Source organism: Rousettus aegyptiacus, unplaced genomic scaffold (assembly GCF_014176215.1).
Source record: "Rousettus aegyptiacus isolate mRouAeg1 unplaced genomic scaffold, mRouAeg1.p scaffold_m13_p_2, whole genome shotgun sequence".
NCBI lineage: Eukaryota > Metazoa > Chordata > Mammalia > Chiroptera > Pteropodidae > Rousettus > Rousettus aegyptiacus.
Window position 1 is genome coordinate 90403736 of NW_023416295.1, and position 27232 is coordinate 90430967.

Genomic DNA, 27232 nt, shown 5'->3' on the forward strand with positions numbered 1-27232 from the left:
TCTTCTGGGAGCTCTGGGCTGATCTCCTCTAGCCCTGCATGGTGGAGAGTCAGTCGCTGGCCGGCTAATAAAGGCTCACAATTCATCTCAGTTGGCTCCGTGGGTCTTGGATTTGATCGCACCACAACAATCACTACTGGAAATTATCTTGTTTACTTTATTATCTCTCCTTACTAGACTGTAAACTTCCAGAAAGAAAGGATCATGTTGGCCTTGCTCATCCCTGTATCCTTGGAGCCTGGAACAGTGTTTGAGAGAGCTATTAGGCATTCAGTATATATTTATCCAACTAGTGAATGCCATGTGGAATGTGCTGAGATACAAGTGGAGAGCATAAGGAAATACATCTGCAGGGAGTTTAAATTTAGACAGAGGAAAGGCTAAGAAGAGTTTCAAAGGACTAGAAAGCATCTATCAAGTAGAGAAGAGGGAAGGACATTCTAAACAGGGAGAGCAGCATGCTCTGCTCAAGACAGGCAGCATTGGTTGGTTTCAGCAACTTTGAGAAGTTCATTGTGGCAGAACTGTAGGACAGATGGGATGTAAAATTATTTCACTGTAGGTATTCACGTGCGTGCTGTCTGGAGCATCATTACAGATGAAGCCCCTCATGACACAAAAACCTAGAAATACTGTATTGATAGAATATACCTGTTACCACCATTACCACCATCACCACCACCACCAATACAGAACATCACCTGTAAAATTCTTAATCTTTTAGCAGGAAATGAAATAGGACATCTCTTGCAGAGTTCTTAATCTTTTTAGTAAACCTAGTTAAGTCCTTTCTCTCTTCCTTTGAGAAAAGGCCCTCCCTCAAATACCCTTAATTTACCTGAAACTGGTGATTCAAGCCTTCTGGCTATTTATAAGGATCATTGGTCCATTGTTAGCAGAAATGCCTATAGGCCAGTCAGGGCCTTTAGAGTCTGAGAGGGGAGGGGACTTCTAGCCCAAAGTCTTTTTATTCTTTAAGAAATGTATTAACCAAGCCTGTTTTCCTTTACTCGCTTAATAGGCAAATCAATAATAGAGAATATATATGATTTAAATAACAAGTTCATATCTTCTTTTCCTTGCCTAGAGACTGAGGTGGCACTTCAGCAGGAAACCAAAGAAACTGCCTTGACTAAGGCAGAGAGGGAAAGAGCTCCATGAATCCCAATAGGCAGGGATTCAGGTCATTCTCAGCAGGAAGCAGATACAGAAGAGACCTCTTGTCCCTCAACAGCCATACTAATAAGGGGTTTATGGCTCTTAGAAAAGAGTTAGGCAGGAAAGTTAGTTAAGGGGTTTCAAGTCCACCTGCAAATAGATTAAGGTCATCCTATTCTAGTAGGGGTCAGCCATAATTAAGCAAGACAGAAGGCATTTGGGGGCTAAAAGTTAACTCACAGAAACAAGTGAGCAGAAAATTGGGTACTAGTTTCAGCCAGTCACACACACCTGCGCAATGACCCCAACGACCTTCAGTTTACTTGAACCTCATTATATCAGCATTATAATGATGCATATACCCAGAAGTTCATTAACATAATTATAACAGACTTAATTCTGGGAATGAACATGTGCAGAAAGCAAATGATGAATCACCAAGTCTGGTCAATCTTAGTTGTCAATCAAGGAAGCCCACCCCTCTAAGAAAAATAACCACTCACAGCAAGTAGGGATAAAAACCTCAATGGCTTTGTTACCAGGCCTTTGAGCCAATCTTCTCTTGTTCAAGACTGCTTCCACATCTGGAAGTGTATTATTGGTTCTAATAAAGCTTTTCTTTCTGCTGTATTTCAGTGTCTTGCTCGATTCTTTGTTTGAGACATCAAGAACCTGGACAATGTGCCTGGGGGGGAACCCCACTACCACCAAAACAAAAAAGAGCTAATGTATAATTGAACTTTCAGGAGACCAAGGGAAATTTGTTTCTTCCAGGGGCAAGAAACAGATTGAGAACTGAAAGCCAGAGTGGCCAAGTTCAAAGTGATGCCACAGCAACCTTGATTTAGTCTGAGAGGTAGTAGTATCAGGTCTGTCTGGCGAGTATTTTGGTTTATCCTCCAGGTTGGGTTCGAGGGCTGAGAACACAGAAAATTAGTGTGTAGCCCCTAAGTAAAGCCAAGAACTTGAAGGGCTGTCCCCTCAGTGAAAGGTGGGCTCTGCCCACAGGCCCAAAAAGACAAGGACGCTTGTCACTATCCAGGGCTGAGTTAAAAAAAAAAAAAAAATCTCCTCTGAGAAATCAACCCTGAAACCTGTGCCATGTGTGGGTTTGAATTAAAATTCACACTGCTCATATAGTGTAGGAATCTCTAAGCTGACCAATTATAGTAAGAAATAGTCCCAGGCCACTGACACTACAGGTTTGGGAGAAATGCAAACCTCTCTGTAGAAATACTTCTACAATGCAGGCACATTTCCACAGTAAAAGCAATTTCTGTGAAAGATCAACATAATTACAAAGCCAATGAAGAACATACACCAAAAACTTGAGATAACCAGTCTAAAAAAGAATACAAAAAATATATTTAAAATTATAAAAGAAACCATGATGACACTGAAAAAAAAAAAAGGGCTAATTTGGAAAACACTGAATTGAATATCATGAAATAGAAAACTGTAGTTATTGGTGGGGGGGGGTGGGGGGTGGGGAGGACTCACTGGATAGGGCCGGGGTGTGGAAACGAGGGAAGTGGGATGGGAAGTGACCGTTAATAAGTGTGAGTTTCCTTTTGGAGTGATGAAACATTCTAAACTTAAACTGTTGTGATGGTGTAGTTAGTAAACATACTAAAGACCATTAATTTGTACACTTGAAATGAGTGAACTTTGGGTATGTAAATTATATCCCAATAAAGCTGTGAACAGACTCTGGACACATTAAAGAGCAAATTAGGCATAGCTGAAGAAGAAATTAGTGATTGAATAGATTTGAGAAACTCATTTGAAATATAGCATTGAGAGAAAAATAAATGAAAAATATGAGCTGAGATATAGAGAGAACAAGAAAGTCAATTATAGATCTAATGAAAGTCAATAAAGAAGAGCAACAACAGCAAAGAAACTGCAGTAAAGTGACAATGACTAAGAACTGTCCCAAATCATAAAGACGTTAATTCACATACAGAAGTGGCACAATACTTCCACCCAAATAAAAACGAATCCATCCCTCACCACCTTGTAGTGAAATTGTAAAATACAAAAAGAAAATCACAAAAACAATTAGAAACAACAGCTTACTTATAAAGGAACAGGATTAAGACTGTCAGAATTCTTACCAGCAATAATAGAGGTCACAAGACAATGGAATAATAGTATCTTCAAAGTACTCTGGGAAGTTAACACCTATGTAGAATATGGAATTCTACAATTACTCTTCAAAATGAGGGAGAAACACATATTTGGCCAAAGAAAGGCTAAAATGTTTCCCCTCACACCTCGATTAAAAAAACTACCAAAGGAAGATCTTTGTGAAAAAGAAAACTGAACTCAGGAAAGGTGAATCCTGAACAGAGGGGTGCAGACAGCAACATGGAGCAAATAAGTTGGTAAAAATGTGGGTAAATCTATGCATTGACTATAAAACAACTAACATGTTTATGTGTTTGTTGAGGGTAATTAAAAGAGGGTTGAACTAAAGTCCTGGATAAAAATAGCAAGAAAGGCGGGGAGATTTGGGGGAATGACATCTGATTAGAATTAAAGCATACTATGTATGGTCCTTTGCATTACTTAAGAGGGTAAGACTTCATTAAGACAATTGAGTGTTAAAATTTAAGGGCAACTTCTAAAAACATCTAAAATAGTACAAGGAAGACAAAGGCAAGGCAATACTTGCTCAACTCCACTGGAAAACTGGAAAAAGAAACAGTTAACATGGTAAACAAGAAGTATGCTTTATTTGTCCCACTGAGGCTTAGCCCCTAAATAAAGCCAGGAACTTGAAGGGCTGTCCTCTCAGTAAAAGGTGGACCCTTGACAGCTCACATTCAGATTTGTTTTTGTATCCTCATATGTACAGAACAGCACCAGACACAAAGAAATTGCCCCTTAAATGGCAACACGCTCATTATTTTTTGTACAATTTTTATAAGAAAAATATCACCCCATTTTAAATCTTTGAAAACTATGGTCGACTTTTACCCATTAACTTGGTAACTGGATGTAATTTATGTCTGTATCCTTTGACAGTTTTTAAATTGGGGTCTTAATATTTTTGAAAGTTCTTTATATAACATTTAACACACCTATTGCCTGTGCTCTCTGCTATAAATTCTATCAGGCTGTTGATTGCTTTCAGCGATTCTACAGTTAATTTTTACATAATTGAGTCCTTCCATCTTTATTTCTTCCATCACTGTTTAGAAAGTATTGTTTTCCAAATATCTCACAACTTCAGTTGCTTTGAGGATGGAGAACTATTAAGTTCTTTATTAATAAGGACAATATATTTAGGATGTGTGGCCACAGACTGGTGTTGATATGGCTCAGGAGATAGAGGCTAGTCTGAATTTAAAAGGACATCAGTCTGTTAATCTGGTAATATCCTTTGCCTGGACCACATTTATTGGAATTACAAAATATGAATATTGAAGCCTTAAAAGATGATAAATCTTGGGTTTTTTAATTCAACATAAAAGTTACCAGCCTACAGAAAAGTCAAAATTAAGCATGGTTCTTATCAAAAGATGAAGTATTTACCTTTTCACTATTTCCAGATGTTTTCTTAAAATAGGTTTCATAATTTTGTCTATGAGCATCAGCAGAGAAGAGGCAGATTTTTAAAAACAGAACTTGTATTAGAAAAATTAGACTCAATGATGTATAGAAAATGATATATTTCAGACTTCAGAAATTTGGGGACCAAATTTGGATTACAGGTCCCCAATTATTACTGCTGCTCTTGTGAATGTTGTTAATCTTGCTGAAATCCTCTTAGATTTCGATGGCCTGCAGGACATTTGTCTTGGGAACTAAGAGATGTGCTGTCCAATATAGTAGCTACTAGGTACATTTGACTAATTAAAAATAAAATTTAAAATTCAGTTTCTCAGTCCTACTAGCCTCAAGTGCTCGATACCTACATGTGGCTGGCTAGCAGCTACCATATTGAACTGTCCAGATACAGACTATTTCTTCCTTACAGAAAGTTCTGTTGGACAGCTTTGCCTTGTCTTTTCTAAATTCCCTGGTGTCTTCTGGGTTGTTTCTCTACCATCTCAACCCTCTCATTGAACCCCCTCCTTCAATTTTATATTTCAGGTAGTCTTGCTTTCCTTGCTGCTCTACATTGACCCTTCTGCAAGTGTTTTAACTCATTTACTAATAAGTACCTATTAAATGCCATGCAAAGGGAAACGAGACAAATAATATTTCACAGGTGATTAAAGATTTTGCAGGGTCTCCTGATGACTAAACAGTGAGCTGCTATCCAGCAGAATGTGTTCACTAGGCTTTGGATCCAGAACAGAACATGAGGTTGCTTTTACAAGTAATTCCCTAGTATATGTTATTTTAAAAAATCTGCTTCTAATCATCTTACTATCATTTATTTGTGCCTAATTGCATGCCAGGTTCTTTACATACTTCCACACTCTCATATAGCTCAGACTTCTGGCATACAGGTAGGCAGGCACACCAGTGAAGATGGTGGCACTGCACTGCTCTTGCCAGACAGCACACACACTTAGATTACAACTCAGGTCTGTCTTCCATGTCTATTCTATTCTACTGCTCGGTGCCAACCTGCACATGTAACTACCTTTCCTAAAAGAATTCTGCTGACTTAAAGAGTAAGCAATTTTTGTTTTGTCTCATACCAATACCAGTTGATATGCTACCAAATTCTTGCACTAATTTCTATGAAGCAAGCTGATTTATTACCTATGTATACTTGCTCATCTACTGAGCATAATAATATCTAACATTTATTGGGACATAATATATGCCAGACACCAATAGGTTGTTTTTAATCATTTTCTCATGTGATTTTCTCAAAATATCTATGGAATAGATACTATTATAATCCACATTTCACAACTGAGAACCCTGATGAGCCCAAGGATGAAAAGATTATTTTCTTCAATTTTTAAAACTGAGGAATAATTATCATTTCCTTTAAATACTGATCAAGAATTTTGGTGACTGAGAAACCATGTCATATGAGAAACTAAAAGAATTTATAAAGACAAGAATATTTTATTTTTGCCTTAGTCAGCAGCCTTATAAAGCTATCTTGACTTTTAAAGCCAACTTTGTCTTTCCTCAAACTTTTCCTTGGATCATAAATTCATCTGCAGCCAATAAGTGCTCCAAAGAAAAATCTTCAAATTGTGATAAAAACAGGCATACTTCCTTTCAGAAAAATCAAAGCTAGAATGTTTAGCTGTTAAAGTATTTTTAAAGTATTTTTGAACCATGGTCTGAGGTAGTTAACGGCGTAGCTTATATGCACATCACCCCATCTCATCCTTTCTAAAGGCAAGCTCAGGAAGCAACAGGTAGCCCCTGCGAGCCCTCTCCAAAATTACATGGTCATCATGGTCCAACAGTTAAGTTTGAAATAATAACCTAAACCAAGACCAAACTGGGTTGTTGTATCCAAGAGAAGACAAAATGTCTTCTGCAACGGAATTTCTGTTCAAGTCAGCCCCAGATCCTGGAGGACAGTGGTTCTCTGCTGGAGATGTGGTTCTCTTAGCAGCAGAGTAATGTTAGGAGATTAATATTGAAAGCTGCGCTTGGTCTGGATATCATCAAGAATCTGCTGTAGCTCCTCATCTTCAAACCGCCCCTCCAGGCTATGAAAAGAAAACGAAAAGAAATGAGTGTTTGAGCGTCTGACAATGTTCCCTACACTCTTCTTTAAGATATGCTGATATTTGAACACCACTTGCCCACCTCTCCATTTACTCCTAAAAACTGACACGCTTACCTTTCAACTGTATTTTCCTGACTTTCTGTTTAAAAACATTATAAGTATTTTAAACATATAAAAGGTATAGAAAATAAGTTAACCCTAATAGTTATCCCTACTTGATTTAGATTTCTTTAATAAACATAACAAGAACAAACTAATAACTCTGTGCATACACCCTCATCCCAATAACTTCTCCTCCCTTCACTAAAAGTAACCATAATCTGAAATTGGGTATTTATCATTCCTATACATATTTTTATGCTTACTGTATGTATATATATCTAAAAGCAATATGGAGCAATGTAAAAAATGACATCACACTGTGGTATGTATCTTTCTGTAATTTTTTTGCTCAAAATTCATTTCAGTATTTATTAACATTATTCCATGTCATTCTAGTCCATTAATTTTTTTCACTGCTAAATAATAAACACCGATGTTCATATAATTATTTATTTATTCAGTCTCTGTTGACTGACAAACTGTTGTCAGTTTCTGTTATCACTAACAAAGCAGCAATGAACACTGAAATACATGTTGCCTTTTAAATTATATGAGTGGCTCTTAGGACATGTATCCAGAACGGATCTTTAGGTCATGGGGTATAGTCATCTTTAACTTTACTAGACGTAGCCAAATTGCTCTCCAAAGTGACTGTATTAATTTGCACCCCTACCATCAATATATAAGAATTTCTGCTGCTCCCCATTTTTGCTAACAGTTGCTGTGCTACTGAACCTTCATTCACACACTGTCAAAAAAGGCACTCTCATTCAATGTTGCTATCTACCCAGATTTCAAATGCGTACATCTTTTAGACACAATAATTCTACTTGTAGGAATATATCCAATACATACAGAACTTAACATAACTGGTACTAACCTTGGGATCAGAGCCTTGGATTCCTCAGCAGTCTCTGGGCAAAGGTTGGCCAAACAGGCCAACTCAAATTTATGAAGCTTCTTCTGAAGCAACAAGCTGATTGTATGGAAGAAATCAAAACAGAACAAAAAAAAAATCAAAAAGTGACTAGAAAAAGGGAATTAAATGTAGCAATGAGATAAAGTAAAGCACTTAAACAATCTATTATAGTTAGTTAGGGTGGCTGCAAAATCTCACTTTCAAATCAGTTGTGGAATGGGAAGTTACAACGAAATCAGGCAGAGACAAAGTAAGTGAAGAGAGCACATTCAGGCACAGAACCCTTAATGTAACTTTTGAAAAATCACCATATGCCTCAAGGACTATACAACATTTCCCTTAGGAATTTATTTTGTTGCTCTTTACTCTTCCTGCCACTCTTTCTTGTTTCCTTTGCTATTAATTTTATGTCAAACACATGATGTTAGATGTCCCAATATATTGGGTATTTGACTTGGAGGAAATTCTTTTAAATTTATCAATCAATAAATAAATACAAGCATACCTTACTTTATACAGTGTAAACTGCATCTTATTTTAAATGTATTTCTAGTTCAAACTGCATAAAAGAACACTATCGATACAAATCGTAACTTGGATTTTCATTCTACTTCTTAAAATAGAGCTCATTTATGATAAATGTGGTTTCAGAGAGGACCTTAATTATCTATTCAGAAACAAAACACTAACTCCGCTTATCACCCTATTATAAGCACATTAGTTAATGCACAAAAATACAGAAAAAAAGCTACCCATATTACCACCTAAACAAAATCAACATTACCATCTTAGTATACCATTCCAAACATTTTTCTATGTTTTAGAATATAAACTTACCAATTCTGCTTTGTATCTCTTTGTCACTTAATAAAGCTATTTTCATTTTGTAAAGAAAATACAGCAAACCTAGTTACATGGGAAGAGGGTCATAATGTAACATATGTATGTGGAAGGACTCTTATAAAATAAACACATGTTCATTTAGAAACAATACCAAAAAATATCAATAAGGTGACAATAACCTGAAATCCTATCCAGAAATAACCAGTATTAACATTTTCATGGAGATCCCCTTCTCTCCTCTCTTTATATTAACATTTTTAAAACAAAAAGAATCATAATATTATTCTGTAACTGGCTTTTTTTCACTCCACAATCCAGTAGCTGTTTTACATGTTATACACACATTACCCTATCTTGAACAGCACATTCCACTGAAAGTTTGTGCCATAATTTATATATCAAATTTCCTGTTGCTAAACATTTCAGTGTTTCTAATTATTCACCATTTTAAATAATGCTTTTTGAACATCATTATAAATGCATACTTCTTTGTCCACTTGATCCATACCTGTGTTCTAAAAACAAATTCCTGGAAGCAGAATTACCCAAAAGAGGTGACTGTTGGAAAGGCTTTTGAGATAGTGCCCTAAAATGGCTTTATCAAAAAAGAAATAAAATGCATCCAGACTGAGAAGGAAGAAGTTGCTTTTATTCACAAATGACATGATCTTTTACGTAGAAAACTGTTAGGTGGATCCATACAAACCTCCCAACACATATACAAGCACATATACATACAACTATGGAAACTATAAATTCAGCAAGATTGCTAGATAGATCAATGGAAAACTAATTATAGTAATTCAGTTACTTAGAGTAGCGCTAATAAAGTAATAGTGGTGACATTGTTCAAAGTGTCTTTAAATGAGATGTAAAATTAAGAGGTCATTCTGTTATCTGTTATTTCCAAGGAAATCTCTGAATGTTTTATTTGGGAGTATTTTAAAGTAATTGTAAAATTTAAGCCATGCATATAATTTTCATGAGTTTTATTTATACAATTTTTATAAAATTATATATTTTTTGCCATGAGTAACATTGAGGCCAAAGAAATAAAAGACAAATAAAAGAGATGTTTTAATTAAGAAATATAACAATGTTATTTGCCATTAACTTAAAAAGGTCCTGCTAAATTTTCACTTTGGTCTTTGAAAGAAGTTCATTATTTTTATATTTTGAGCACTAGCACTTTTTTGTTACTACTAGAACATGAAGAATCAGTGTAGGGTTCAGATGGACGATATTTTTGGGTGGATTAGTTTTGGCCACCATACATACCTATCCAATGTCAGATTCCATGCAGACACACTTCAGCTCAGCAGCTTTTCCCAACAACCAGTGTACATTTGGGTGAATCCAGCCCAGTTTCCTCTATTATAGAGGAAAATTTTACCCAGTAATAAATCAAATCAAATTGCATATTTTTGAATTTGGTGCAAATGAAATTTAAAAGTAAGGTAACTATTCATGCTAAGTAAGTTTTAAATTAAAAGGAAAAAGGCATCTAATAAACAACTTTAAAAATAATTAAAAAATGGCTTTAGCAATATATAGTTCCACCAGCAATAAATGACGGTGCCCATTTCCCCTACTTGTTACACTAAAGTTTCCCATTCTTTTGTATCTTTTAAAATCTACTTAGCTATTTTACCATTTCTTTGACTTCCTTGAAGATGAATATTATTTCATATAAATTAATAGCCATTTGAAGTTCTGATATATATCAAGCCATTAGAGACTATGTCCATTTTTATAAACTGGGTGTTATCTAAGGATATTAATCCTTTCCAAGTTTATTCATATTTACATTTTACATATGGCATTTTATTTAATATAAGAAAGTTTAAAGATATTTATACAAATTCATTTACTTATTCAACTAATTATTTAGTGCCTACAATGAGACTGACACAGTGATGAATATGACTAAGTCCCTGCCTTCACAAAGCTTACATTCAAGTAGTCAAGCAAGTTTCCCTACATTTAAAGTCTTGCTAACCATGGTCAAGATAATATACATATTCACTCATGCTATCACAGCACTTTTATGCATCATAGTTTGTATTTAAATCCTTAATTTCTTAGGAATTTATTTTGGTATAACATATAGAGTTCCAACTTTGTTTTAAAATATTTCCCTACTAACTTACAGTGCCAGCTTTACTATATATTACTCACATAAAATTATATAAATTTGTTTTTGAATCTGTTCCTGAATTTTCTATTCTGTTCCAGTGATCTGTCTATTCTCATGCCAAAGTGTCCCTATTTTAATTACTGTCACTTTTTAATATATTTTAACATCTTATAGGGCAAATTCCTCATTTTCCTTTAAAAATTTTCTTTCTGACAAGTCTTACAAATTTAAGATAATTTTATTCAGCTCCCCATTCCCTTGAGGATTTAGAATGGCAATAAATGTATACATTAATTTGAGGCAAACTGACATTTTTACAATATAAAGACCTTTCATTCAAGAATGTGTAATTGTACCTTCATTTATTCAAGTCATCTTTTAAGCCCAATAGTTTACAGTTTTGTATGGAAGCTCTGCATAGTTCCTTCCATTATTTTCTTATGCATACATACAAACTTGTCAGAACAGACACTATACTCATATATAGTTTTATCATCATTTTCTTCATATTTAACATATGTGAACATCTTTCAATTTTATTTTCTATCACAGATTTTAATTATACTATAGTAGCTTATCAAATGGATTCACTACAATGTATTTAATTACTGTTGAATGTTCAGGTTGTTCTTTTACCTTTGGCTATAATAAATAGTTCTCTGAAGAACATTTGCTTTTCCGTAGGACAGTACTTCTCAAACATTTTCACCAAAGTAGAGCAAACAAGTACCCCTAGAAGACTTGGGGACTCAGATGACTTTCTGCAACTGCAAGGTTTTAAGTCTCATAATTTAATTCAAGAATTCATATATATTTTTTGTTTTATTCCATAATATGCTGGTATCGATTTGCTTTAATGTAGAAAAGTTTTAAATCACCTACCATCAAGTAAAATTAATACTCAGGAAGACGTGCTGTTTTTGCTGTGGCCTTCTCTATGCCCCCAGCACGTCATGGTTTCCCAAGGTACATCCAATCCAGTTTGAGAAGCAACGTCTTAGAAAAATATGCTAAAAGCTAGTCACCTTTTGATTTTGAAAGGTAAAATAAAGATCCAGAATGCTTGATTTATGCATATTTTACCCCCAGCTTTATCACAATATAATAAACAATTAGCTGCTCTTATTTACATTGTACAATTCAATGGTTTTTTAAAATTATAGTTGGCATACAATAATATATTAGTTTCAGATGTACGGCATAGTGATCAGAGATCACACAACTCACAAAATGATCACCCCACTAAATCTAGTACCCTTCTTCCCCCTTACATATTTTTACAACACTGTTGACTATTTTCGTTATGCCACACTTTCTATCTCCATGACTATTTTGTATCTATCCATTTGTACTTCTTAATCCTTTGCCCTTCTCCACCGTACTCCTAACCTTTCATTTGGTCTAGTAGCCCTCAAAATATTCTCTGTATCTATAAGTCTGCTTCCATTTTTGTTGTTGTTATTTTGTTCTTTAAATTCCAAATGTATGTGAAATTATGCGGTATTTGTCTTTCTCTATCCAACTCATTTCATTCAGTGCAACACCCTCCAGGCCCATCAACGCAATACCTTTTTCCATCCCTTTCCTTTTAGTCTGTGTGTGTGTCTTTTAATCTGAAGTGAGTCTATTGAAGGCAGCATATTTAAGGGTCTTGTTTTCTTATTCATTTTGGTTAGAGCACTTATTTTCCACTTGAGGTACTTATTGATAGATTAGTTATTCCATTCTTCATTCATGCATTCATTCATTGATTTTAATTATTTATTTATTTTTACAGGAAATGTTGGAGGGACTTATTTAAAAAGTTTTTTTTTTTAATTAAGGTATTATTGGTTAATAATTATGTAATGATCAATTGCACATTATAATTTGACATCTATATATTCTATTGTGTAATTACCACCCCAAATCAAATTTCCTTCAGCTACCATATATTTGATCCCCTTAGCCCACTCCACACTACCCTTAACCCCTATATTTGACTTCCTTTATCCTGTCTACTTCTCACCTCCTCCCCCACCCTTTACCCTCTGGTAAACCACTAGTCCATTCTCCATGTTCCTGAATCTCTGTTTGTTTGTCCTCTTCATTTGGTGCTTTTAGGTTTATATCCCACGTATAAGTGATAGCATGTGGTTTTCAACATCTTCTGTCTGGCTTATTTTACTTAGCATGATTACCTCGAGGTCCAACTATGTTGTCACAAATGGCAGTATTTCATCTCTTCTTACAGCTGAGTAATATTCCATTGTGTATATATATATATATATACCACGGCTTCTTTAGCCAATCATCTATCTTAGGACACTTTGGTTGCTTCCATGTCCCAGCCACTGTGAATAACGCTGCTTTAAACATTGCTGTGCAAATCATTTTTTGCATATTTCTTTAAGTCCTTGGAGTAAATACCCACTAGAGGGATAGCTGGATCATATGGTAGCTCAATTCTTAGCTTTTTGAGGAAACTTCATACTGTTTTCCATAGTGGCTGCACAAATTTGCAGTCCCATTAGCAGTGTATGAGGGTTCCTTTTTCTCCACATCATCTACAAGATTTGTTATTACATGTCCTGTTGATTATAACTATTCTAACAGGTGTAAGATGGTATCTCATTGTGGTTTTGATTTGCATTTCCCTAATAGCTAGCAAGGTTGAGCGTCTTTTCATATATTTGTTGGCCATTTGTATGTCCTCTAGGGAGAAGTGTCTGTTCAGATCCTCTGCTCATTTTTGTATTGGGTCGTTTGTTTTTTCGTTGTTACTGAGTCGTATGAATTCTTTGTATATTTTGAATACTAGGCCCTTATCTGAAGCATTGCTTGCAAATATATTTTCCCATTCGGATGGTTGTCTCTTTACCTTGCGACGGTTTCTTTTGCTGAGCAGAAGCTTTTGTTTGATGTGATCCCATTCATTTTTTCATTTACTTCTCTTACCTTTGAGGTCAAATTCATATAATCCTCTTTAAGTCCAAGGTCCTTAAGTTTAGTTCTTATGTTTCCTTCTATGCATTTTATTGATTCTGGTCTTATATTCAGGTCTTTAATCCATTTTCAGTTAATTTTGGTGTGTGGTGATAGACAACAGTCTAGTTTCATTCTTTTGCAGGTGGCCTTCCAGTTTCCCAACAGCATTTATTGAAGAGGCTTTCCTTTCTCCACTGTATGTTTTGGCTTTTTTTTTTTTTTTTTGGAAAGTTACTTGTCCATATAAATGTGAGTTTACTTCTGGACTCTTGATTCTGTTCCACGGGTCCATGGGTCTGTTTTGCTGCCAATACCATGTCGTTTTGATTACTATTGCTTTTTAGTATAATTTAAAGTTGGCAGAGTGATGCCTCTAGCCTCATTCTTTTTTCTCAGGATGGCTCTGGCAATTTGGGGTCTTTTGTGCTTCCATACAAATCTGACGATTTTTTTTGTTCTATTTCTTTAAAAAACGCTGATGGGATTTTGATGGGGATTGTATTAAATCTTAATAATGCTTTAGGTAATATGGTCATTTTAACTGATTCTTCCAATCCATTCTTTTTATCTTCTTCAATTTCTTTTAAGGGTATTGTAGTTTTCATTATACAGGTCCCTCACATGGTTCATTCGATTTATTCCTAGGTATTTGATTCTTTTTGTTGCAATCACAAAAGGAATTATTTTTTCCACTTCTTATTTTGACACTTCTTTGTTAGAGTGTAGGGACGCTATGGATTTTTGAACGTTGATTTTGAATCCAGAAACTTTACTGTATTTGCTTATTGTTTCTAGTAGTGTTCTTGCGGAGTCTATTTAGAGTTTTCTATATAGAGAATCATGTCATCTGCAAATAGTGACAGTATGACTTCTTCGTTTCTTATTTGGATGCCTTTTATATCTTTCTCTTGTCTGACTGCACTTGCAAGGACCTCCAATGGTATATTGAATAACAGTGGCGATAGTGGACAGCCTTGCCTTGTTCCTGATGTTAGAGAGAAGGTTTTCAGTTTTTCACCATTAAGTATAATGTTGGCTGAGGGTTTGTCATTGATGGCCTTTACTATGTTAAGGTAATTTCCTTGAATGCTGATTTTAAGTGATTTTATCATCAGTGGGTGCTGTATCTTGTTGAAGGCTTTTTCTGCATCTATTGATATGATCACATGATTCTTATTTTTTAATTTGGTCATCTGGTCCTGGACTTTTACTTTTTGCTTTTTGGTAGGGTTTTGATGATTGTTTCAATTTCCAAACTGCTGATCAGTGTATTTAGATTTTCCAGATCTTCTTGGTGCAGTCTATGAAGGCTGTATTTTTCTAAGTACTAATCCACTTCTTCTAGGTTTGTAAGGTTGTTATTATATACTTTTTCATAGTATTCTTGTATGATCCTTTGTATTTCTGCGATGTCAGTCATACTTTCCCCTCTTTCATCCCTGATTTTGTTTATGTGTCCTTTCTCTTTTTTCTTTAGTGTGTCTAGCCATGGGTTTGTCAATTTTATTAACCTTCTCAAAGAACCAGCTCTTTATTGTATTTATTTTTTCCATTTTTTGTTTGTTTTCAATTTCATTTATTTTTGCTCTAATTTTGATTATTTTTTTCTGTTTGCTGACTTTGGGCCTTGTTTGTTTTTCCTTTTCTAGTTTATGTTTTTTTCTTTTAGGATGAAGTGTTAGGTTGTTTGTTTGGGCTTGTTCTTGTTTTTGGAGATAGCCCGGTAATGATAAGAACTTTCCTCTTATGACTACTTTTGCCAAGTCCCAAAAATTCTGATATGTCGTATTATCATTATCATTCGTTTCTATGTATATCATGATCTCTCTTTTCATTTCTCCCCTGACCCAATTATTCTGCAGTAGCATGTTATTTGTGGTTCTTCCTGACTTCCTTTTGCAGTTGATCTCTAGTTTCAAAGCATTATGATTAGAGAATATGGTTAGTATGATTTCAACCCTCTTATACTTGCTGAGACTCTATCTGTGTCCTAGTATGTGGTTGATTCTTGAAAATGTTCCATGTGCACTAGAGAAGAATGTATAAGCAGCTGTTTTGGAATGGAAGGCTCTGTAAATGTCATTATGTCCAGTTGGTCTAATATGTCATTAAGGATGGTATTTCCTTATTGATTTTCAGTTTGGATGATTTGTCCATATTTGACAGTCCAGTAATTAGGTCCCCTACAACGACAGTGTTTCGGTCTGTTTTCTCTTTTAGTTCTGTTAGTAATTGCTTTACATATTTTAGGGCTCCCTGTTTGAGAGCATAGATATTAATAAGTGTTATGTATTGCTAGTGTATGAGTCCCTTTATCATTATGAAGTGTCCCTCAGTATCTTTACTTTTCTTATTTTGAAGTCTATTTCATCTGACATTAGTACCATTACTTCTGCTTTTCTCTAAATGCCATTCGCTTGAAATATCATTTTCCATCCTTTCTCTTTGAGTCTATATTTGTCTTTGGAACTGAGATGTGTCTCCTGGAGGCAGCATTTGGTTGGGTTTTGTTTTTGATCCGTTCTGCAACTCTTTGCCTTTTTATTGGTGAGTTCAGTCCATTTACATTTAGGGTAATTATTGAAATATGAGGTCTTATAGCTATTTTATCTTTTGCTTTCTGGTAGCTTGGTGTTGCCATTGCTTCCTTGTCCTTGCATTTCTGTTGTCTTTATTTTGGTTGACTTTTTTGGTTTTTGCCTCTAGTTCTTCTTGTTTTATTTTATTTACTTCAGCTCTGAATATTTGGTATGTGGTTACCATTACGAATATGAAAGGGATAATTATATATATATACATATATACATATACATATATACATATATATACACACAGACACACACACATACACATACAGTCATGCATTTTCTTCTGCGTGTGCCTTATCTCCATTCCCCTTTGCAAATTTGGATCTTTGAATCATCCCCTTTCCAGTCATTGTTGTTTCAATTTGTCCCTATGTATGCTGAATGTTCATTATTATCTTGCTATGCCAAATCTCTTATTATTATCTAACCTTGTAATGCCCTCTTCTTAGTAAGAATTGCATTCCTCTGCTTCTATTTCCTGGACTGTCACTTTACTCCTAAATGTGTATTTTTTTGTTCTTGTTATTTGGTTTTAGGTGAGCTGACCACTTTCAGTATTTCCTGTAGTGCAGGTCTTGTTGTGGAGAATTCCCTCAATTTTTGCATGTCTGTAAAGGTCTTTATTTATCCTTCATATCTAAAGGAGAGCTTAACTGGATACATTATTCTTGGCTGGTAGTTCCTTTCACTTAATAGTTTAAATATTTGATTACATTCCTTTCTGACTTGTAAATTTTGTGCTGAGAAGTCTGGTGATAATCTAATGGGTTTTCCTTTATAAGTTACTGTTTTCTTCTCCCTGGCTTCCCTGAGAATTCTATCTTTGTCATTGATTTTTAATAACTTTAAAACAATGTGTCTAATGCAATGTGAAGGCTTTTTTGGGTTGAGACAATTGGGTGTTCTGTTGACTTCTTGAATTCCAAGCTCCAGCCCATTCCTTAGATTTGGGAAATTCTCGTCCACTATTTGTCTGAAAATGCTTTCTGGTCCCTGCTTTTTTCACTCGCCTTTGATAATGCCTATTATTCTTATGTTTCCTCTTCTGATGGTATCAGCTAGTTCTTGTATTTCTCTTTCATTATTTTTCATTCTTTGGTTTCTCTCCTCTTCCTTCTGATGCATTTCTAGATTTCTGTCTTCGATATCACTGACATTTTCCTTCATTTGGTCGACTCTATTTCCCAAGCTTGCTATTTCATTTTCAACTCTTGCAGTGTGTTTTTATCTCCTGAAGATCCATTCTGTTCTTCTTGAGAATTTCAATCTATTTGCTTTGCTCATCTAGTTGTTTTTTCAATGACTCATTTAGGATCTCACTGAGTTTTTTCTGAAGCACCATCCTGAATTCTTTGTCATCTAAGTTGTATATTTCTATGTCTGTAAGCCTATTTTCTGGAGATTTTTCTCTTTCTGAAATGCCTTGTCACCTTGGTTGTTCATGGTGTTTAATGGAGTATTTCTCCACCTGGGCATTAATGGAAGTGTTTTCTGATTTTTTTTTTTTTCAAGAAAGATTTATTAGATAAAGGTCTGTCTTAAGCCTGCTACAAAGAAGGTGCTTTTCTTGTTTCCAGTAGGTGGCATCTAAACTTCTTGGATCTTTGCTTTATGTAAAGCCTAAATAATTTTTCTTTTATTTTCTTTTAGAAATTTAATCACACTAGCTACTCTCAGTTTCAGTCCCTGTCAGTGTTAGCAAACAGTTTTGGTAGTGTTTGCTTCGATTCCCCTGGGGCTCTATGGTGACTGTCTTGGCTGGAGTGCGGGGAGGGGCCCTCTTGGTCGGGACCTGGGGGCTGTGGCTCTGTCTCAGTTTTGCAACCGTGGTTGCAAATGGGTAGAGGACCTGAATTGACACTTCTCCCAAGAACACATACAAATAGCCAACAAACATGAAAAGATGTTCGACATCTCAAAACCACATTGAGAAACTATCTCACACCTGTTAGAATAGCTATAATCAACATGACAAGTAATAACAAATGTTGTTTTTCTGCAGCTCCGTCCCACTTCTCTACTTTCTGCCCTGATGACTGGGCCCTTCTGCCGGCTGTATAGAAGTTCCAGCACTTCCAGGCAGGGTTGTTCAGGGAAGTCTCCACCCCTCCCTCCCCAATCCTCTTCCTGCAGGGACCTCTGGCAGCTGTGAGAGGCAGCTTCTTTATTTCTCTCAGTCTACTCCCCAACACCTGGGGTTCTGAACTTTGGTAGTTCTTATGTGCAGATCCCAAGCTCAGTCATGCTGGTGTGCAGTATGGGTGTTTTTTGTTCAGTTTTAGATGTTCGACTTTTTGTTGTTTTAAGGGGAGAGATCTGAGGACATCTTTCACTCTGCCATGTTTCCCAAAAAAACTCCACTCATTTATTTTTAATGGTGACATTGGTTAACGAAATCCCCTAAGTTTCAGGTATATAACTTAACAGTAAGGTTGATATATATTGCATTTTGTGTTCACCTCCCATAGTTAGATTTCTTTCTGTCACCACTTATTTGACCCCTTTTACCCTATCTACCTCTCTTCTCATCCCTCCCTCACTACCTTCTGGTAACCACTAGTCTATTATCCATGTCCATGAGTCTCTGTCCTGTCTGTTTGTTTATATATGGGTTTATATCCCACAAGGAAGTGATATCATATGATTTTCAACTTTTTCAGTCTGGATTATTTTACTTGGCATGATTATCTCAAGGCCCATTCATGCTGTCACAAATGGTACCATTTCATCTCTTCCTACAGCTGAGTAATATTCCATTGTATATATGTATCATAGCTTTTTTATCCAATCTTCTACTGTAGGACACTTCGGTTGTTTCATGTCTTGGCCACTGTGAATTATGCTACTATGAACATCGGTGCGCAAATATCTTTTCAGATATGAGTATAAGTCCTTGGGGTAAATACCCAGTGGAGGGATTGTTGGATCATATGGTAGATCAATTCTTAGTTTTTTGAGGAACCTCCATATTGTTTTCCATAATATCTGTGCCAATTTGCATACCAGCAGTGTATGAGGGTTCCTTTTTACTCTGCATGCTCTCCAACATTTGTTATTACTTGTCCTGTTGATTATAGCTATTCTAACAGGTGTGAGATGGCATCTCAATGTGGTTTTGAGATGTTGAACATCTTTTCATGTTTGTTGGCTATTTGTATGTGTTCTTGGGAGAAGTGTCTATTCAGGTCCTCTGCCCATTTTCTTTATTGGATCGTTTGTTTTTGTTATTGAGCTTATTTTTGTCTGGGAAGCTCTTTATCTGTTCTTTGACGCTAAATGATAAGTTTGCTGGATAAAGTATTCTTGGTTGTAGATCCTGAGTTTTCAACACTTTGAATATTTTGTGCCAAAGCCGTTCTGTCCTGCAAAGTTTCTTTTGAGAAATTAGCTGGGAGTCTTATGGATGCTCCTTTGTAAGTAATTAATTGCTTTTCTCTTGCTGCTTTTAAGGTTCTCTCTTTGTATTTAACCTTTGGCACTTTAATTACACATCTTGGTGTGGGCCTCTTTCGGTTCATTTTTTGGGGGACTCTCTGAACTTCCTGGGGTTGTATGTCTATTTCCTTCACCAGGTTAGGTAAGTTTTTCATCATTATTTCTTTAAATATATTTTCAATTTCCTTGTTCTCCCTTTTCAGGTACCCCTACGACACAGATGTGGTTACCCTTAACTTTGTCCTGTAGGCTCATGAAATTATTATTTTAGTCTTGGCTTCTTTTTTCTTGACATTCTGATTGGGTGTCCTTGACTTCCCCATCCTCTATGTTGGTGGTTCGAGCCTCTTCTTCATCCATTCTGTTTACTCCCTCTAATATACTCTTCATCTCTGATAATGTATTCTTCATTTCTGACTGGTTCCCTTTCATAATTTCCATTTCCATTTTTATGTTTTCAATCTCTTTTTTAAAGTTCTGAGTTCATCTACACTTCTCATAATTTCATTGAGCATCTTTATAACCAATGTTTTGAACTCTGCATTTGTGAGATCGATAACTCCATTTTCCCCTGATCTATGTTCTGTTCTTTTATATGGTTTCTACTTCTCTGTCTTCCCATTTTGGCTGCCTTTCTGTGTCTGTTTCTATGTGCTAACCAAAGCTCCTAAGTCTCCTGGTCTTCTTAGTTTGGCTTTGTGTAGTAGGTGTCCAACAGCACCATCCTGAGAGGGGTTCTTCTGCAGGCCAAGTTTAGCCCCAGCCTTTGCCCCTCTGGGACCACCTGTTAAATTCAGCAAGCAATCCACCGATAACTGTGCTTACAGTTGCCTCAAGAAGCCACGCCAGAAACTGAGGTCAGTTGCCACCAGCGTGAGTCTTGGAGCTGCTCAGCAAATGGTATAGGACTCACTGAGGACACAACTGGTTGTGGATTGGGTAGGATCATGAGTTGGGAGAGGTGGAGTTTCATGGAATCCTCTGGATGGAGCAACCTCTGTCATCCAGTTTGATGACATCTGTGCTATGGTAGTGCTGCACCCACACACTAGGAGTGGAGAGGGCTCAACAGGGAATAATGGATACTGCCTGGGAGAAAAAGTCTTGCCTCTGGCCCTCACTTTGACAACTCAGCATCCCCCTTTAAGTCCTTGGTGTCACCCAGGCAGCCAACACAGCACTGGTGCTCAGAGAGAGCAAGTCTGTCACTGGGAAAGTTCAGTCGTAAACGAGTCTCCTTTAAGTAGAGTCTGTAGCTGCCATAGCCTCTGTCCCACTCAGCTGCTCAGGACCCGGCTGCCTCGCATCTTCACCCCCTCCTACCTCCAACCATTGCAGGGTGATTTCTTATTTTTCTCCCTAGCTGTAGGGCTTCTGTTCATCTAGATCCAAGGCAACTCTGCTTGCTGTTTGTTCCATGTTTCCATCTCAACCTCCATGTGGTTGGAAAAACGAAGCTTTTATCATCTACTCCATTTTGCCCAGTCTTCTTTGAAATGTATTTATTAACTTACAAAGATCTCTAAGACATTTCAGGTCGATAAATAATAAATAAGTCCACTTTATTTTTAAAAAAATCCACAAAACAATGCTACATTTTTTTTTATAGGGATAAATATATATGTGAATGAATGAATGAATGGAAAAGATGTGAAGGGGTAACAACAAACTGCTAAGAGTAGTTACTTTGCAAGGAACTAACGGGGTTTTGGTGTATGAGAGAAGGAAGCCAGAAAGAAAACTGGCCTTTTAAATTTTTAAATTGCTGACCAAAAAAAAATTATTTTACATACGATAATCCTATAGAAGATAGGGGGGACAGGGAGGAAACAGCATTCTGCCCAAAGATATCCAATAATGTGAATTAATAAAAACTTTCTTTTAGCACTCACCTACGCACACTTGCAATGGTCTCCCTGTTTTTGAAACGACTGAAACGGGCTGTGTAGTTTAAAGTTTTCATGAAGACCTCAGAAAGTTCCTGTTCATCCTCTGCACTTTCATTCTGCTGCTTTCGATGCTCCAGAAGCATATGAACTTCTGAATTTAGAAGTGTCTCAGCTGTTTCAAACTCTATTTATGAGAAAGATAAATGTCAGATGAAAATATTCCTTCATAAGTCAACTGCTAAATGCCTTTGAGACTAATGGCAAGTCTCTGTCCCTGAAGAAATTCAGAGACTTCATATCCCACTTTACCTTCACCCAGACCTGTGTATCACAAGTCACAGTAGAGTTCTTGAGATACTAAAATTTAGCTCATTTGGGCTAGACAGTTTCTGACATCAAAGAACCTGACGTAGACATGCTATTAAATAATGACACATCATTATCCTAATTAGGCCAGTTACTGATTTCAAAATGGAACATAACAATTATTTTTCTCTCACATAAGCTAATGATCTTTTACTTTCACAATACTAATACTATACTCTCAATTTCTTTTGACTTTTAAAAAACTTATAGTTGGTATACAATATTAATTATATTAGTTTCAGGTATACGATATAGGAATTCAACATTTTTATACCTTACAATGTGATCATCCACTATTTCTAATAATCATTGGTCACTGTGCAAACTTATTGAAATATTGCCTATATGCCCCTTTACCCTTTTCACTCAACACCCCCCCATCCCCCCTTCCCTCTGGCAACCATCCCTTTGGTCTTTGTTTCTGAGTCTATTTTTGTTTGTTCATTTGTTTATTAGATTCCACATATAAGTGAAATCAAATGGTATTTGTCTTTATTTCACTTAGCAAAATGCCCTCTAGATCTATCCATGTTATTGCAGATGGCAAGATTTCGCTTTATTGCTGCAGAATGTTCCATTGTGTGTATGCACATATACACACACATCACATATTTATCTATTTATTTATTGATGGACACCTAGGTTGCTTCCAGACCTTGGCTATTGTAAATCGTGCTGCAGTGAACACAGGGGTGAATATATCTTTTCAAATTAATGTTTTTGTTTTCTTCAGAGAAATACCCAAATTGGAATTGCTGGGTTGTATGGTAGATCATTTTAGTTTTTTGAGAAACCTCCATACTATTTTCCATAGTGGCTGCACCAATTTGCATTCCAACCAATAGTGCACAAGGGTTTCCTTTTCTCAACATTCTTTCTCAACAGTTATTTGTTGACTTATAATAGCCATTCTGATAGGTGTGAGGTGATAATTCATTGTAGTTTTGATTTGCATTTCCCTGATTAGTGATGCTGATCATCTTTTCATGTCTGTTGGCCATCTGTGTGTACCTTCTTTGGAGAAACGTCTTTTCATGTTTTCTGCTCATTTTTTGATAGGCTTGTTTATTGTCTTGTTATTGAGTTATATGTTTTCCTTATATATTTTGCATATCAACCCCTTATCAGATATATCATTTGTGAATATACTCTCAATTTTAACAATTATTAACATTGGAGAGGGCCAAGTGTTTGGAAACACACATTAATAATATACCCCAAGTTCTATTTTTGTACCTGCACAAATCTATTATTGACTCATTCACCAGGTCACTGCTTATTATGTACTAGGAATTTGGTCTGCATCTAGAAGCCTCTACCCTCTAGATTTCACAGCTGACGGTAGTTTATCGATTAAACCTAATTCAAATATGTACCATGATGCAAATCTCTTGCCTGTGATACATTTAAAATAATCCTCTTGACCAGTAAGAATACTTATAAGCAACTTTTAAAAAAGTAAGTTTAAAAGAGGAAAAGAAACTCTTGGCTCTTTTCCATAATATATGGTAGCCTTCCCCTATGATTTAGGATAACATTGTTAAAAATGTTATTATCTCCTTGGGAAAATCAGTATCTCCTTCATAGTCCAATAGTAGCCTATGTTCCTAATACTTTATACTAAGTATTAGAGCTGGTTTTAATTTGCTTTTCCCTTATCAGTGAGTTCCCTCAGAGTAGAAACCATTCATAAACATGGATTCATGTTTAATTCCACATTGATGAAGAGAGGCAATAGTGAGAAAAAAAACAAAATTACTTGCAATTTGGCATTTATGTTTGTTTTTACTATTGAGGAAATCACTGACACCTCCGTCTGAGTAATGCCTTGCATTTCTCAGGCCAGGTGGCAAGAGGCTCACTCTCCTTTTACAACTGTGTGTGTGTGTGTGTGTGTGTGTGTGTGTGTGTAGTGCCGTGTCAGGAGGAAACTTTTTTTGAAAGGTTCTCACTGCTACTGAATATAATAGCAACCAAAAGCTATTTTCTACCTGAGGTCAGCACAGTTTGAACAAAATGAACCTCAGAGTTAATTCCAACCAAACCTCTAAAGTAGGGTACAGGTAAAGAAACTATTGTCTCAGAGCAATGAGTGGAGAAAGCATTAATTATTAGGATGTATAACCCGAAATAACTGAAGTGAGAGCAACAAGTGACATAGGGGCAAGGGAGGCATCAACAGCTAAACAGTGGGTCAGTCTCAGCTTTCTAAGGCTGCATATAGCCTTAGAAAATGGAAATTAAGAGGCTGAACAAGAGTTACTAATAACGTTCACTTTCGAGTTTATTACAGTTGATTTTAAGGCTTCCAGAAAATTGCCAAAAGTTAGACATGCCTCCCATTCCACACTAAACTAATTTACTTGTGAAATATAATAGGATGGAACTCAGGACATCAGGAGACTAGCCACTCATCTCTATTCCCCAATGAGGGCAATGCCCAAGTACTATTTACACATCACTCTCACTCTTTTCAACCAATAAACAGTCAAGGCAGCCAAATTGTGTCTTGGAGGACCTAGGAGAATGGTGCCTGCAACCTACCACAGAGCTCTGGGGAGGCACTTCCAGGATTTGGAATCAATCGATGGGGAGAGAAGAGGTACTTCAAATATATATATATATATATATTTATAACTATGAGAAGAGGGACCCAAGAACTCTCCTCATGGCTAACCTTTTTTAAGGGTAATCTCTCTCTCTCTCTCTCATACACACACACACACACACACACAAAACATAATTTATTTAGAATATAAAGGGAAATAGATTAGGGGATCTACAGGTTATTCTCCCTCTGTGCAGGTATTTTAAGAGCAACTGCCACAATTTACTAATCCCTGTTCCTATAAAAAGGAAAACAATTCCTTGACCAGTGCTTTATCAAGGAAATTTCTTGAGGATTCTTAATTGCAACCATTAGTATGTGTTTTATGATGAGTGACAATTTCAGGTAGTCTTCTTATACTGTACATTTTTCTCTCTAGTACAAAATGATTTAGGGGACTTCTTTAGTTGAGGAAGGGAGTGACTGGGATTATATAATCCTTTTTAGAAAATAAAAAGGTAACTTTTTAATTTCTTCAAGAGTTGCTATTAATTATAACACAGAGATGAAGACGATGTGAGCAAATATGCTTGTGAAAATTACCACTAAAAGTACTCAAAAGCTTTCAGTGGTCTCTATTCTTTCAGTCCTGCAATTAATATTATGTTTGTTTCCTTTCCATCCTACAGAGAAGGCTTTTCGTATCTTTTAAGTACTTAAGCACTGGATGTTGTTTCTATAGATCTACATATACTCTAAAATACATAACAGTTGATATGCCTACATTAGCTGAGAAGTTAGATAACAGATGTTCAAAACTCTGACACACTATCTATTGATAGGATCTAAGATCTAATTATACCTGACTCAAATTTTCATGTGGACCAGACGTCACCTGATTTTATCAAAATAAGTATTTTCAGAGTGTAATAAATAAATAAATAAAATTAGTACCTAGACAAAACCCAAATACAAAAAACAAACTCAACTTACCACAAAATTTAAAAAAAACATCTCCTTCTTAGTTATTACACCTTAAAAAAGAAACAAATGTATATTTCCATTATGCCAAAAACTTCTGTGAAGCTATCCAGTGAAATATTTACATTTGAGTCTAGGAAATAAAAAACTGGAAGCAACCTGTATGTCTATCAATATATAAACTGTATTATGGTACAATCATTAAGTACTATCTAGCCCTTTAAAATAGAACATTTCTATACAATATACCGTCAGAATTTTTAAAAGCTGTGTGATTTCTATAGCATAATCCCATTTTTGCAAAGAAAAAGTAGTGTATATGTATATATATATGAATAAGCGGAAAATTAGTTTGGAAGGATAGGCATTAAACTCTTCGCGGTAGTTTCCACTGGATGCAAGGGTGTGAAGTTTCACTCTTTACTGTGGATATAATTTTTAAAATAGGAAGGCATCGTTAAGGTTTCCTTTACCTTGTTTTTTAGTACTTCTAAGATACAGTATTTTAAGATCTTAAACTTTCTGCTTATTTTGAGTTTACAAATTACAAATAAAGGATATCACACTGCATAGGGCAAGTTCCCTGACAGAAAATGTGCTTTTAGTTGCTGTCATCTGACAGGCTCTCTCCTTAAGCAAACTCTAGCCAGGCTCCTCCGAGCTCCCTTCTCCACCAAGCCTCAAATTTGGCCCATGAAGGCTTGAATAAAACGCCAACATGATTTCTAACACCTTAAGACTGCATTCCTAGGATGACCCTAGCTCTTTCAAAGGCCTGCCTGTGAAAACTGAAAGCTGCCAGAACATTTTACTGTTCGTCCCAGTCAACAGAGGGCAGGCTGAGGGAGGGTAGGAACCTAACTTAAGCTCCAGGCGACACACCCAAATGGGTTTCAAATGGACCTACCCACCTTACCACTTTTTGTAATTGTTCAGGTCTTTCTAAGGCCCGCTCACCATCCCTCTCTATTCCTTTAAAATGCCCAGCCACTTCTATACAAATGGAAGCTGAGTTCAGTCCATGCTGGACGCTTTTTCCTATTATATCAGTATTTACTGCTTAAAAATCTGTCCTGACCACTTTAGTGGCGGCTTTGCTTATCTCTGACACATCTCTCCAGCACTTCGCAGTCTCTCCGCAAAAATAAACTACTGAAGCAGGGAGAAAGAACCGCGCAAGGGCAGTGCGGCGAGGGCGCCAAGCACCTTTTTCCGTGCACCGAGCCAGGGCGGACCCGGCCCTCCCACGTCTGCAGGGCCCTCCTCCCTTGTCCCCGCGACGCCGAGGGCCGGCCGGGCCTTAATCGAGGCCCGGTGCGACGCCAGGCCTGTGGTGACTACGCAAAATGACGGTACCGTCGGGCAGCTCCAGACCCCACCTTTGGGAAAGATGAGCTGTGAGGCGTCCTCCTCTACGTCGCCAGCCCGCAGGTCGCTACCGCCGGCCGCCATCGCAGGGAGGCGCGCGGCCATCCAGAACGCCGGAAGCGGAAGCGCGGGGCCGCGGGCTGCTCATCGGGAAAGGGCCTAGCGTCGGGGTGGGCGGGGGCCTAGCGTGGCGTGGGCGGGGCCTAGCGTTGCAGCGGGCTAAGGCTGTGGCCAGCTGGGGAGAAACCGTGCTCTTCCCCGCTACTCCCTAT

General features: G+C 36.6%; 1 protein-coding gene across 1 annotated transcript; it reads right to left on the reverse strand.

Annotated features, from left to right (window-relative positions):
* Positions 1-3872: 3872 nt before the first annotated feature.
* POLR2D (RNA polymerase II subunit D) lies at positions 3873-27095 on the reverse strand. Its single transcript, XM_016157041.2, has 4 exons — positions 26972-27095; positions 21701-21881; positions 7800-7895; positions 3873-6797 (listed from the first exon to the last, which is right to left on the reverse strand). Exons 1-4 carry the CDS (start codon positions 27063-27065, stop codon positions 6719-6721), a joined length of 450 nt encoding a protein of 149 aa, XP_016012527.1. The 5' UTR covers positions 27066-27095; the 3' UTR covers positions 3873-6718.
* Positions 27096-27232: the final 137 nt, after the last annotated feature.

What these genes read in the sequence shown, in the direction of transcription:
- POLR2D (XM_016157041.2), bottom strand. Translation starts at nt 27,065, where the DNA reads ATGGCCGCGCGCCTCCCTGCGATGGCGGCCGGCGGTAGCGACCTGCGG. An exon ending in ACCATTGCAAGTGTGCGTAG is followed by an intron (nt 7,896 to 21,700) that starts GTGAGTGCTAAA and finishes CCATACAATCAG; the next exon opens with CTTGTTGCTTCAGAAGAAGC. An exon ending in TCCAAGGCTCTGATCCCAAG is followed by an intron (nt 6,798 to 7,799) that starts GTTAGTACCAGT and finishes TTCTTTTCATAG; the next exon opens with CCTGGAGGGGCGGTTTGAAG.